The sequence below is a fragment of the Alligator sinensis genome, unplaced genomic scaffold, assembly GCF_000455745.1.
Source record: "Alligator sinensis unplaced genomic scaffold, ASM45574v1 scaffold1002_1, whole genome shotgun sequence".
In the NCBI taxonomy this organism is placed as follows: Eukaryota; Metazoa; Chordata; order Crocodylia; family Alligatoridae; genus Alligator; species Alligator sinensis.
In genome coordinates, this window is record NW_005842710.1 from 647,061 (window position 1) to 661,381 (window position 14,321).

The window sequence follows — 14,321 nt, forward strand, 5'->3', positions numbered from 1 at the left end:
CGTTCCTGGAGCAGGGTGGGCCTAGGGCTGGATGGGAAGGTGGGGGGATTGGCTTACAGCGGGGTGCAGATGGATGGGAGCTAGGGGATGCCAGAGCAGGTGGTTGCTAGCTGGGGGCTGGGTAAGGGTATTGCAGGGGCAGTGGTAAGGGCTACAAAGGATAGGGGGCAGGTTATAAACTAGGCCAGAGGTGGGGCTGTTGGTGGGAGGAGCCTGGGGCTAGGACTGCCCCCGCACTGCTGCCCTCTGCTATGCAGCAGGGAGGGCTGCAAGAGGGATGTAGGACAGTCCCACAGTGAGCCCTAGTGGCCTATAGTAGTCACTGCCACCCGGCTGAATGAGTGACAGGGTGGCAGGCAATGCTGTGTGGCGTTCCCAAGGCCCCTCACAGTGGGTCGAGTTCGGACTTAAAGGACAGGTCCCGTGAGCTTGGTATGCTTGTATGTAGTCTCAGACCCGGAGGCTGCCCTGGTCCATCTTAGCTCCAGCTGGATAGAAGAAAAGAGCACGTGGGGAAAAGGGCAGCAATGAAACCCCACATGACCAGAGACCTCAGCTACTTGGTTTGCACAGCTGTGAGAGTCCCCAGTGTAGCTGCTGCTGCCCTAGGGCTGTCCCTTGCTCCCAGCTCCCCTGGAGCACAAAGGGAGAAGCAGCCTCCAACCCTGCTGAGCACCATATGCAGCCACAGTGCAATGAATGGGCCAAGCCCATTGGGATAAAGGGATTCTGCCCAGAGAGAAATCTGTGGTCCCTGCCCCTTGGGAGATGTGCTTGCCTCTCCTTGCCTACTGCAGGCTGAGCCAGGGGTGGGTGGGAGACAGTTGGAGGGAATGCACTTTACCAACACCCTTTCTTGTCTCCTCACCCAGCAACATAAAGATCCACCACTGACCAGGGAACAAGGGGGCTGATACCCGACCGCTGCTCTGACAAAGAGCTGGGGGTCAGGAGGGCCAGTATGCGACAAGGGAAGGAGAGTGCTCAAGGGTGGGTCCAGGATCCTCCAGTTGAGACATGGCCTGTGCACTGCTAACTCCAGGGTCCGGCCTCATTTTGAATCATTCCGTCTACAGAGACCAGGTCCCCTGCCAACACTTGCTGAGTGGGGCCCAGACAGACAACATCATGCATTGACCAGGCATGGGAGCAAGGATAGGATGGAAGCACTCTCTACTCCATTTCCTGGTGGACTTCTATGCTACTAGACAAAGTGAAGAAAGGGTGCTGCGGGGTTGCAGACTGTTGCATTCCTCTAGCCCAGGGGCAGGGAAAATATGGCCCATGGGCCAGATCCGGTCTGCCAGGCCATTTTATCCGGCCCGTGGAACCCCTAAAAAACTTAGAAAATTAGTATTTGCTCCTGGCTACCTGTCAAAGATGACAGGAGCCATGGGCAGTAGGACCCAGGGGAAGCCAGCAGGACCCAAGAGCAAGGTCAGCCTAGCCTCACCCCCCACAGAAGCCTTTGCCTGCTGCAACTTCCACTGCTTCCCTGCCTGCCCAGCAGCAGCTCCAGCACCAGGTGGCTCCCGCCTGCACCACCAGACAGTGGGAGCACAAGGCCGCATCAGTACCTGGGGCCCAGGAGCAGAAGGGGGGTGTATATGTGTGTACACACAGTGAGGGAGGCAGTGTATGTATATGCAATGAGAGAAAGAGAGTCTGTGTTCATAGGGTGAGGGACTGCTGGTGGCAACGGTTGAGGGTTAGGGAGCAAGACTTCCAGTTCCAAGATGGTGACCGGGGGCAGGGCACTTGTCAAGGGCCAGGGCTACCCATGTAGCTCTAAATAGCTTGCCAAAACTCAGTAAGCGGCCCTCTGCCCAAAATAATTGCCCACCTCTGCTCTAGCCCAAATATCCTCTGCACACGCTGCAGTAGGCTCAGAGGGCCACCACAGCTCCGCCAATGTTGCTATCACATACTGATCATTCAGGGCGAATCATACCCAGGGCCTGTGGTAGGTGCAGGGAGCTCAGACCTCTGGCAGGTTCAGCTACCCCCACCCCCTATACCACTGCTTGGTTGCAACCCTTGGTGTTCCCCTTTCCTCCAGAAACGATTTGCCCCAGAAATCAAAGGGGAAAGCAAGAAGCCCAAAGGCCTGGAGCTGGCCCTCCATCAATGACCTACCAGAAGCAGAGGGTGATGAGACTCCTAGACCAGGGTACTTCTTGCAGGCAAGAGGAGAGCAGTGAGGCCAGGCACAGGCTGAACTGGCTCCACAGCTATTCTTCTCCCCTAAAGCCCAGAGGGCAGTGAAATTGGACAGCCCACCCAAAGCAGCACTGAAGTCACAGACCACAAAACAAGGGCACCCCTTTCCCTTGACCCCAAGTCAGAAATTAGCACCTCACGCAGTGCTGGGGCTTTCAGGTTTTTTAATTTATTTATTTTCTTGGAAAAAAATAAGGCAAAAAAACCAAAACAGAAATAGAGGGATTCTCTCTCTCACTTTAGCTGACGAGGTGTCCCTCCAAGGGAATCTGGGGCACCCTGTTCCCTCTACCATGCAGGGTGGACTGCTGGGCTCAGCCATATCCCTGACAGCTGGCAAGAGGAAACCCTGGGTGGGCAGCAGGCACAAGCCCCAAACTGAATGAGTGCCGTCCTTCACCCTGGTGGCCGAGGCTCTAGTCAAGGAAAAGAAACACAAAAACCCCGAAGAGAAACATACAAGGAAGGCACCTCAATGTGTGACCCTCGGCCAGGGGTAGGGGCTGCAGAGGATGCCCTCCAGCTGTGGGGCTGGGCTGGCGCAGGCCACACACCTCCTCCACAGCAGCACCTACTGAACATCAGGAATGGGCTTTGGCAGCTATCTAAGCCCAGCAGTGAGGACTCCGGACTTCAGCCTCCCCCCTGCAAAGGGAGGGGTGTGTGGCTTCCACTGGGTGGGAGAAGGGAAGGGGGAGAGGGACAGCCTTGCTTGGTCCCCAAGGAGGGGTCACCCTGGGGGAGAGATGAGATGGGGGCAGTGAGTGTTACAAAACCCAGAGTCTGTAGGGGCAGGGGAGGAACAGGAAAAACAACCAAAAAAAAAAAAGTTAGGTCTCTCTACATATATATAATATACAGGTATCTAACAGATGCTCTCTAGGCTAGAGGCTGCTCTTGCTGCCACAGAGGAGCCATCCATCCACATCCCAGCTCCCTGCCGCCAGGGCTTGCCCACCTGCCTGGGGAAAAGGGCAGGGGGGAAGGCAGGGCAGGGTAGTGAGGGGCTGACGGCTTCTTGTCAAATCCCGCCATGCTGCGAGATCAGACTGGAAGAGACCAGCTGCTTGAGGGGAGGATTCCAGGAGACCGAGGCCAGCCTCAGGCTCTCCAGGGAGAGGGCTGCTGTGCCATATCCCCCATGGTGGGGTAGAGGTGGGGATGTACCCTCAGCCCTGCACCAAGGGCACCCACACTGCCCTCTCCCCAACTATGCCCACCCTGCATGCATCCTCAGCTCCCCACCAAGGGCAGGAAGGGATAGACTCCCATCTTGCCAGCACAGGAGCCACGGTGATCCCAGACACCCCTCATGGAGATTTAAGTGTACACGTGTATTTGGAGGGGGAGGGGGGGGTGCTTTTTTCCTCATCCCCTCTACCCTCCAACCCCTGTGGGGACCAGACCTTCCTTGTTGGCCATGGATGTTAGGAGTCAAGTGCTTTTTTCTGCAGCAACTCAGCCTTCCCTCCCTCCCTCCTCTGCAAATTGGCAGGGACTTCAGCCAAGCAAGACCGAAGACAGTCACGTAAGGGAGCCAGGGATACGGTAGTCAAGGGCAGAGTGCATGGGGCCCCCAGCCACCTGGGATCTGGACTTCATCAATGTCAGCTTCGATCAGCTAAGGCAACCCAGCCAATCACCGCCACCGGCTTGTGCCGTGGGCGACTGATTTGCAACAAGTGATTGGTTAAGACAGACAGACGTGAGGGAAGCGCCAGGCAAGGAAAAAAAAGTCACGTGATTGGCTGCTTCCCTCCAACCTTCCTCCTCTTCCTTCCTTCTTCTGTGACTAGGTCAGAAAATATCCGGGCACACGCTCCAGTCCTGCTTCTCCTTGCTTTCCCAATAGCCTCCTTTGTACACATGCGCTATCTCCTTGGTGTCGGGGTCTTTCTTGCGCTCAAACCACAGTGGCTTGTAGGGGTCATAAAGAGTTCCTGTGGGGAAAGGAGAGAGGGTTAGACATATTTCAGCATGCTCTGCTATGAAGTGGAAGAGGCAGCGGTAGAAACTGGGTGGGCCCATTACTGTCCCCTTACCGTCCTCCGTGGCCTTCACGGCCTCAGCTTCACGCTTCTTGCGGGAGATACGCTGCTTCTCCTCCAGGCGCTGCTTCTCGGCATTGGCTTCATCCCAGCGCCCATTCTCCATGAGGCGCTGGTCAGGTCGCAGCCTGCTGTCGGTAGGGGCAGTGCCACTTTCGAGGGCATTAAGGGTCAGAGCCAGCTCTGAGAAGAAGTACATGTTCTCGGCGTTCTTCCTGTACCAGTGGAGGGGCAGAGGCAGACAGGCAGGGAGTGAGGTACCACACCACAAACATCCCAGTACTGTACTGACCAGCTTGGGTCACATGCTACCAGCCAGCAAGAAATTCAGCCTTTACTGGGAGGGGAGAGGCATCCCGCCAAGTTCTGCCACTAGTTTTCATGCTCCCAGGAGAATACAGATGGCAGCTAGTGCAAGAAAAGCACCCATTGCAGATGCTGTGTGGTGTGAGCCAGTTCCCTTTACTGTAGCCCAACAGGCAGTGAAGGGGCCCTAGGCTGCCCAGCCCTACTAGCCTCACCACACCAAGTCAGTGCCTGCTACTCACGGGAGTGGGTTCCTTTTCCACAGCAGGAGCCTGGTGTCCTCAGCCTCATGTGCCTTCTGTCGCCCCTCAGCGCCATTCTCCCCACTGCCTGCCAGCACCTTGTAACAGTCCATCTTCTCATCCCAGGTGCCCAGCAAAATGAAGTGGACCTTTCCCAATGGATCCATCACCTCCCCCGTGACCTGCCAGGAGGGAAAGGATGGGAGGATATGGGCATCTGAGCAAAGCAGGACCAAGCATTTGCCCATCACAAATGGACAGGACCAAGCACCAACTTTCAAGTTCTTCAGCCCCATTTCCCAGGGGCATCCCCCACCCTCTTAACGCACTGCTCTCCAGATCAACAGCCAGTTTTGATCAGAACTGATATATAGCATGGAGACTGGGGACACGGGCCTGCCTCCCTGGAGCACTTCCCCCATTCTGGTATAGAAGCGTATAGTTCTAACCCTATCCTCTCACCCAGCACCGCCCCAGTGTGCCTGGCCCTTTCATTTCCTTCTCTCTATTTCTCAAGGCCCTGGGCTACAATACCCCCCATCCCCTGACATCAGCTCCCTGCCACTGGATGGGCCTGGAGCTTGGCCCCTTTACCTTCCTGGCCACGTCCCGGGAGAAGTAGCTGTAAGGAACAAACTTTAGATTGCACTTGTCGCCCGTCTTGTGATTAATGATCTCGATCTCACCTGACTGCAAGGGAAGAGAAAGGGTCAGGTCAGCCAGTCTTGGTGGCATCGATGCACACCCCAAACCGACCCTGGTTTACAAATGGGGGAAACTGAGGCTCAGCAGTGCAGCAGCCTACTCAAGCTCAGTCAGTTGGTGAAAGAGCTGGAGAGGATAGCTTCCATCCGCTCTCATACAGCAGGCTCTGGCACAGTTCCCACCTTTGTCCCTACTGCTGCTGCTCTGACTCACCTGGTCTATCCACAGTTTCCCGACGATGATGTTGTGTACGGTGGTGGTGACCTTCTTCCAGGTATAGTGATTGCCGCTTGAGGGGAAGATGCAATGGATGGTACCTAGGAGGGGGATGTGGGGGGGGACAGTGGTCAGAACAGCAATCACCAAATGAGCTGTTCCACAGCAAGACAAATGTCACGCACCCAAGACCCTGCCACCAGACGTAAGGCTGCTAATGACACTATGTGACCCAGTTCCAAAAAGCTATCATGTCCATCTCCAAAAGATGGAGATCCTAAAAGAGGATGAACTTTGTAAGTGCTCAGAGAAGCAAAGGAGAACCACTCTGGAGAAGAGCAAAGCTTACTAATGAATGCAACTTTAAGAATGGTACTTAGGCCAGCCAGGCTGCCTTTGCCCAGCTTCAACCCCAACCTGCACTGCTTTTAAGGCTGCTGCTGTGGTTCCCCTAATTTACCTGTGGCAGGTTAGGGTTTTAGGTCGGTGTTGTCAAGGTTGATGGCAGTCTTATGCAGACTTCAGATTACGGTTGTATGGGATAATTTGGACAGGGATGCTCCTGCCTCAGGCAGGGGATTCGACTAGACTTCTGGAGGTCCCTTCCAGCCCTACTTCTCTATGACCTGACATCTAGTTTGACTAAGGTCACACAGCAAGCATTTGCCTACACTGTCTCTGTGTTGTGTCCGAGGGCACCGCCAAGAAGCATGCTCGCCCACTGGGCCAAATCCCATTCTACAGCGGCCCTAAGCACACCCTCAGAGCCACTGTCAGGCTGTTCTGATGTGCTTCCAGCAATGTTTGTGGCACTTAGCAGAAGCTGTGCTGCCACCTCAGGAATGAACAAGCAAGGTGCTGTGCAGAACAATACCCCTGGGCATGGCTGGAAGGAGGCACAGGGCATCCCTCAGTGGCAGGGTTGAGCACGGAGACCTGGTTTCCAGCTCAAGGTTCTCAAACTGCAGGCTCCCACTACCACAGAGCACAACTGTGGCCCTGTATTGAAGTGATGTGGTAGGTGCAGCACTGAGCTAGGAAGAAGTGAGGGGGAGTTAGCAGCAGGAGCTACCTTCCTGTAGCATGCTCATTTTCCAGGAATGGCTGGACATACAGGCTAGATTATTTGGAAATGTAGACACTCCCATTTGGGGAAAGTAGAAGGCTCATGCTCAACTAGCCCCAACCATACAAGTTGCCCCTCCCTGCCCATACAGCCTGTTACAGCAGCACGTGGAAGGCACAGGCAAGAAGTAGGGAGCAGACTGATTCCTAGAAAGACTGAAAACTCAGAGCCCTTGTAGGGATCACACCCCATACTTGTCTTTCTGCCTGCAATGGTAAGCAGTACACACAGGCACTAAAGGGCTTAGGAGGGCCAAGGGCAGATTTCCCTTGTCACACCCTGGAGCACTTGGGCTAGTGCTGAACAGGCTGCAGGTAGGGGCAGGCTAAGGGGGCACTTGGCCTTGGATTCTACTTGGAGGTAAAGGTTTTGTAAAGCAGGCATGCCTGGCTGCGAGGCTCTCAGGATGAAGTGAAGGGCTCTGCTGGGGGAGTAGACATGTGAATCACACCCAGTATTCAAGGAGCCTGGGACACTCTCCTTGGCCCAGCAAGCATTCCCAATGCTACCGAGCCAGGGGCACTGGCAACCTGAGCACGGGGACTAACCGAGGGGCATGATGGAGAGGTATTTGCCACGGAACTTGCTGGTGATTTTGATCTCCTGGCGAAGTGTCCAGCCATGCTTGGACTCCGCGTGGTGGGCAGCAGCAGGAGGGTGGTGGCTTACCTGGAAAAGATGGGAGGAACGGAGCACATCAGGATGAGACAAGCACAGTCAGGTAAGGCATGGGGCATATGCAGACACAGCGCTGGTACCCCCCAAGAGAGGAGACCCAGGCACCCACTCAATTCTAGAAGGTACAATGCTGAGGAGACCCAGCGTGAATGCTGCCCACATCTGGCTTGGGTGGCTAGGGCCTGAAAGGCAGAGAATGAGGCTGTTGGTCCTGCAGACCTGCTCGCAGAGGGAGCGGTAGCCGTTCTCCTCCAGCCGGTCCAGCTCAAAGGTCTCGCCAAGGAGTGGGTTGAATGGCTTGCTGGTGCGGTAGACAGTGGTGGAGTAGGACGACACAGTGAAGGCAGCCACATAGCACAGCTGCTCCAGGGAGTTCTCGCACTTGGCCGCTCGGTCCAGCAGCGCATGGTACTCCAGGTCCTCAGTGAGGCGCTGAAGCATGGACAGGGGCTCATTGAAGTTCACCTGGGGACAGGAGAGAAAAGTCAGATACTGGAGCCAAGCACAGGGCAGGGTTCTCTGAATAGCCATGGACCTTGGGGCTCAGAAGCTGAACAGAACAAGGATGATCTCTGCGTAGCCTCTGGGCCCTGATGGGCCATCAGGGCTGGAGATCAGCTCTCCCAAGACAAAAAGCATAACTTGCTCCAGAGCTCCCCCTGCAGACTGGGGACTCACTGGCATGGGGATCTTGGAGAGCTCCTTCCCAATGCAGTTCTTCATGATGCTCCACAAGTTGAGGCTGTAATTTGGCTTGTAAGGGATGCGAGTCCTCTTTTCTTTCTTGGTGTCTTCTGGCAGGTGCTTGTACTGAAGACAAGACATAAGACCCATCAAGCCACGATGCAACCCCCACCCCAGAAGGCTAAGCTCCAGACTTTTAAGGCCAAACATGACCTCCTTTCACAGCTCACTCCACCACCCAGGTCTTCCAGCTGACTGACTGATGCCCCTCTGTGGCCTTCATTCCATCTCCAGCAACTTTCCAGGCCCAAAATACCTCTCCTGGGCTTGACCCACCAAGCCTACTCCCTTTCCTCTCTGCACACGATCCCCAGAATGAGTCTCTCCCAGCAGGTTTTCATGGTTGCTTAAGTCTCCATCACTGCCCACTGAGACCACAGTCTCCAGATCTTGGCTTCCCATCTACCAAGAGCACAAAGTACAGTGATGGTGCATGTCGTGCCACTAGCCTCATGACTGACTGGGTCATGGGTGCAGTCACAACCTCCTCCCCTACAAGGCTCATTCCTCCCTTCTGGAATCCTCCTTCCATCGGTAGCAGCAAGGCCAATCACCTCCAGCCCCCACCTCTGGGACCCACCTGCTCATCAAGGCTGATGTCACTGCTGGTGCCGCTGATGTTACTGCCAGTGCGTCTGTAGGGAGTAAAGAAGGTGAAAATTAGTATCCTGCCCCTCACTGCCTCCTGGCCACCAGAGATGAAGGCTTTCGGAGCTGAGGAGGCAGCTTAGAGAGCAGAGAAAAGACACAACCTCTGGCAGGAAGATGCAGAGGCCCGTGCCAGGCAGACAGCGACACCTTCCTGCTGCAGGACCCAAGAACCCAGCGCTCCAGAGAAGAGACAGGCAACCCATGACCACTCACAGGCTCATGAGGAGAGGGTGTTCTTGACCGAGTCTGGAGATCACTCACTTGTGGCCCATGGTCTCTGGCATGGTTATGATTTCTGGGGCATCGAAGAACTCATTATCATCATCCTCATCACTCAGATCCCCTTTTGCTGGGCAGCATTGATCTGCAAGAGGAAATAGCATCAAGATCCATGCCCAAAGGGTCTTCCTTTCTTCATCTGTTGGGCGTCTGCAGCTAGAGCCCAATGTGAAGTGACAGTGTGCAAGTAAGGGATTCCAATTACCCCAGGCCCAGTGATAGCAGCAACAGCAAGGAGGAAGGCCAATAACTCCACCCTCTTACCTTTTGAAGAGCCCCCACTGCCCGGGGCATTGGCAGGCAGTACAGTAGCCCCCCGGAAGGCTCTCTCCAGATGGTTGTGCTGCTTAGCCAGCTGCTCCAGGGTCTCCTCCAGACGAATGCGCTGGTCTCGCTCATACTGAAGAGACTTCTGCCACTTCTTGCTGTGCGTCTGGGCCAGCACAAGGAAGTCTCTGCAGGCCTGCAGGGAGAAGCACCTGTTACTGCTCCCCATCTGGGCTCAGGGTCAGTGGCTGCTATTCAGCACATGGCTGTTGTCTATAGATGCCTCAACTCCCCAGCCCCTTTGTGGTGCTCCAGGATGCAGATGAATACATGTCTTTGGAATTTCTTGGTCTCTAGCACAAGGGCAGGTCAAGTCTGGCCCACGGGCCAGATCAGGCCCACAGCAGACTCCATTTCCCAGCAGCCCCTGTTTGCATTGCTGGGGCCAGTTTCCATGGAGACCGAGGTCTTTATGGATACTGGCCCCAGCAATGACAGCGCAAGGCCAGGGGTTCCATGGAGACCAGCCCCAGCAGCACTGGCAGGGTGCATGGCTGGGCAGGGGGCTGCTCAGGGGCCAGGGCTGGGATCTTGCAGTGATGACAGTGTGGTCCTGAGCTGAGGCACATCTGCAATTTGTTGCCTTGCCAGAGCAGCTGGGGCTGGTCTCCATGGAAATCCTGGCCCTGTGTTGTCACAGCATCAACACTACTGGATTCTCCATGGAAACCAGCCCCAGCGATGTGAGCAGGAGCTGCTGGGAAATGCAGTCTGGCCACTGGCTGGAGCAGTGAAGCTCCAGAGCCAGGCAGGCTGTTGGGTGGGGGCAGGGACTGAGCTCAGCTGGGGACAGGAACAGCAGTAACAGCATGGTAGGAGAGTAGCTTCCCCACTCCCTCCCCAGTCCCCTTGGGAGCAGATGCAGGGAAGGGGCACCCACCTGCCTATCCATGCTGCTGTTGTCCATGTCTCCAACTGACTGTGCTTTAGGAATTTAGAAGAAATCCCTGGAGGCCCCCATGTTGCAGTGCAATCCAAAAAGCAGGGGGCAGCTGCACCACTGCACCTCCTTTGAGTCTACCCCCAAGCACCCCTGCTCTACACTATCATCTTTGGCTGGATTAATGATGTCAGCCACAGGTGTAAGTAGCCAGCACCCCCAGGGATGTGGCAGTGCCAGCAGCATCCCCAGGATTTGGCAATGCCAGCAGAACCCGAGGTAGACACAGCAATGCCAACAGGCTTCTGTCTGCTAAGCCTGCATCATTCAGGAAGGTATGGCAGTTGTGGTGGCAGAAAATAAACCAATATTTGCTGGCATATGCTGCTTCTCCACTAGGGGACTCTGTCGTCTTAGCTACAGAACTGGGAGCAGCTCCGCCACATAGGCATAACTACAGCAAACTTGGATCGCCTCCTGAGAAATGGCCTGTGCTGGGCACCTCCCCCTTGGGGATGTGGCCTACAGCCTGGCTCCCCACCTCTCTTTGGGTCAGGGTACAATGACTCCAGGACAGGTAACAAGCTGCAGCCATTCCTGGAACAAAGTTCTGCCCCATGCTTCTGCAGGCTTGCTCCCCCACACACCTGTTCTCTGCCCACCACACAGCCTGGCTCACCGTGCCCTGTGAGCAGGGAAAGCCCAGACAGACCTCACAGCAGATTCATTGTAGCATGGCAAGGCTGTGTACATTATGGAGTGCTTGTGTTGGCAGAAGAGGGACTGGTGCAGGAATCTATTGGTTTCCTGTACTAGTTTGCACAGGAGAAGACAGTTCCTCTACCACCTGCCCAAGGCATGGCTGCAGCTCAGAGACCACTCTCCTGCAATAGTGCTCACAGGCCCTGATGGGGGTCAGGTCCTCAAGTGCATCACAGACAGACATGGCAATTCATCACTATCCAGAGTCATGCCATACCCTGCTCCATGCCAAGTGCAGAGGCCTCTCCCCAGTGCACTCCAGTCTGGAGCACTACCTACTGGAGGCTGTGAGCTTGGCAGATCCCTGTGAATGGGGACACTCACGTTGATCATAGCATTGGAGGTGATGCGGAACAGCGTGGCACGCTCATTGACTTGCTTGATCTTCTCATTGCTCTCAGCAGGCAGCTTGAGGGACTCCAGCTCACTGAGGGAGCGCTGCAGGGCCGTGCCATGCTTGGCAATCAGGTCGTTGCAGGTGCTCAGGTCCTCCACCTTGCTGGAGAGAGTGCGTAATGTGGTCTGCAGCTCTGTCTTGTCTGTCTGAGACACGGACTCCTCATCACCAGAGTCATCTGGAAGCAGGGGCAAGGAGAAGCAGCCAGGTCACATTCAGACGGAAAGGGACACAGGGCAGAGCCAGCCCTCATACCCTCCCTTGCTCCTTGGGGATGGTCAGGACCTCTAGTTCCCCAGCTCCACCAAACCCTTGAAAATCAAAAGTAGCCAACCAGCTATTTCTACAGAAATGGTCTCTTGTTGCAAACTAATCCTGGAAGTTGGAGATGACGAGTAGTTGTCACCTCCTGGCTGATCAGTGGCCCATGTTATCCACACTTAGCTACAAGGCCTGAGTCTTTAGAGTTGGCAGTGCAACCCTGCATCTCTAGGCATGTTGTCAGAAGTTAGGTGAAACTTGGGGTCTGTGTTTCTCAAAGCAAAAAAGCTCACATATTCAGGTCCGCTAGCAAAGGTTGGAACAGGCTCAGCCTCTGCATCCCAGTCACTCTGAGAAACATCCAGAGCGGGCGAGAGTTAGTTACACCACCCAAGTGACCCACGCAGGTCACCTGCAGATCAGAGTCCCTCCAGTACAGTCTATACAAGGTCACACTGAATATCTTTATTTAGCTGTGAATGCAGCAGCCCAGCTGCCTAGCAAGCAATATTAAACTCTGCCATGGGTGACTGGTGCCTCGTGGGTCAGGGGGGAAACATGCTCCCCCTCCCAGTGGCCAGTCAGCAACCGGGGGATCACGCTGACTGGATTTGGGGGGGCAGCACGGCAGCCCTGCAGCTGATCAGGCTGATCCAGAAGTGCAAGTGGTGCTCCCAGATGTGCCAGTGGCACTTCTCCTGGCGACCCCACCCCCTGGCCGGCACTCGCAGGGTTGCACATCTGCCTGCCCCCCCTGCCTGTCACCTAACCAGGAAGCGCTAGCTGCCAGGGGGTGTACCAGCACTCTCAGGGGGTGCACATGAGCCCTAGTTTTAACTGGAAGTCCTAAGTGGTTTAGGTGTTGCCTTGTTCATCCAAGTAATAATCAAGACTACTGAAGTACTCAAGCCCTGGCTGAAACATGAAAGGTTGAAAGAACTGGAGCTACTTCATCTAGAGAAAAGATGACCACTAAGTCTTGAAACCCAAAACTAATTAATATGAAGCTCATCCTATAAGCAGTGTTACAGATCACTTGAAGAGGCTGCGGAATCTCAGTGCTTTGGAAGCTTGTAAGAACAGATTAAACAAACACTTGTCTAGGATGGTTCAGGTAGGGATGATCTTGCCTTGGCAGGGGGCTGGCTCAGATGGCCTCTTGCTGTCCCTTCAAACCCTATTTTTCTACGATTCTATGAGGGGCAGAGCATTAGTAGGTGAGGCTTCTCAAATTGGAACCGGCTTTGGCCTAAGAGAGCGGCAGCCTGCTTAACCTGGAGGGCACAGTATGGAGCTGGGAGGGGATGGTTTGCATGCCAAAAGTGAGTTCAGGGAAGATGGTGTTTATTTTCCTCCCACAAAAAAAATAGAAAGACACATGGAGGGGTGAGGGAAGGCTTTTCTTCTTTTAAATCAAGTATTTTTCCACCCCAAAGCCAAGGTGAGAAAAGCTAGTACAGGCAACACTGTTAAGAGGCTGCAACAAGAAATGCCTACCAAGACTCCACAGAAACAGATCAAGCCTAGAAGTCTTAGGGGAGAGATTTGATCAGAGCATATGGCTGGGTTTCCTGGCATGTGAGAAGCATGTTGAACATAAAGGCAGCCAACTCAGGCACATACTAGAGATCTGGGAGCCGAAAAGTTTCAGAAATATCAGAGCTGTGAATCCTGGTCTTCTCCTGTCATCAATACGCTGAGATAACAGTCAGGATTTCACACTGGCAGTTAAGGAAGAACAGACTGCTGAGCTTTGATTAGTCTGTGATAGGCCAAAGGAGGGGGAGGGGAACATCCAGATGTCTGGAAATCGTCAGGGGACAACTGCAGACCAGTATCAAATATCTGGGTGTTATGACAAGAGAGAGAGGCCATAATCAGTACAGCTTAGTGGCTAGAACAGTGCTTCTCAGCCGTTTTAGACTCAAGACACCCCTCCATACCTATTTTGAATTTAGTGGTACCACATTTAAAAATTTAAAAAACCTAATTTATTTATAATTATTACAGTGCATAAAAATGGAATACGCTTGAAACATTTTTCAAACTGGACTAAAACCTGCATGAATAACCATAATATTATAATTAATAAGATACTCGAGTCTAGAAGTGCCCCAGTTAGAATCACTGTTCTAGAAGGATACTGTTATGGACCCTGTTACCCTGGGGTCTGAACAGCCTAAATCTTTAATGTACCGATCCCCGGTGCAATACCGTATTGTGAGGCACAAAGCCTAAGAGTCAGATTCCACTGCATGCTGAACATGCCTAAGTGGGACATCAGGTAGAAACTGCTCATTTTGGATATATTGCCTAAAGGGGGCGGGGAAGGTGCAGTAGGGGGAGAAATGGTGTGAAGAAAAAAAAAAAAAGGGGCAACTCTACTAAAAAAAAGTGTGTTGGGGCGGGGGGGGGCGGCGGCGGCACACAAAGAGGTTTTCCCTACCGGATGGGCTTACAGCAAAGAAATTGGTTGATA

General features: G+C 54.1%; 1 protein-coding gene across 1 annotated transcript in view; it reads right to left on the reverse strand.

Moving 5' to 3' along the window:
- Positions 1–2,372: 2,372 nt before the first annotated feature.
- OSBP (oxysterol binding protein) overlaps positions 2,373–14,321 on the reverse strand; it is a 20,406-nt gene continuing 8,457 nt past the window's right edge. The window contains exons 3-14 of the mRNA XM_025216143.1: positions 11,509–11,759; positions 9,480–9,678; positions 9,198–9,300; positions 8,866–8,920; positions 8,220–8,351; positions 7,761–8,006; positions 7,412–7,532; positions 5,735–5,838; positions 5,411–5,506; positions 4,817–4,998; positions 4,263–4,483; positions 2,373–4,160 (exon numbers count right to left, since the gene is read on the reverse strand). Of these exons, the coding sequence (XP_025071928.1) occupies positions 4,018–4,160; positions 4,263–4,483; positions 4,817–4,998; positions 5,411–5,506; positions 5,735–5,838; positions 7,412–7,532; positions 7,761–8,006; positions 8,220–8,351; positions 8,866–8,920; positions 9,198–9,300; positions 9,480–9,678; positions 11,509–11,759 (1,853 nt within the window). The 3' untranslated portion in view covers positions 2,373–4,017. The remainder of the gene's footprint in view (positions 4,161–4,262; positions 4,484–4,816; positions 4,999–5,410; positions 5,507–5,734; positions 5,839–7,411; positions 7,533–7,760; positions 8,007–8,219; positions 8,352–8,865; positions 8,921–9,197; positions 9,301–9,479; positions 9,679–11,508; positions 11,760–14,321) is intronic.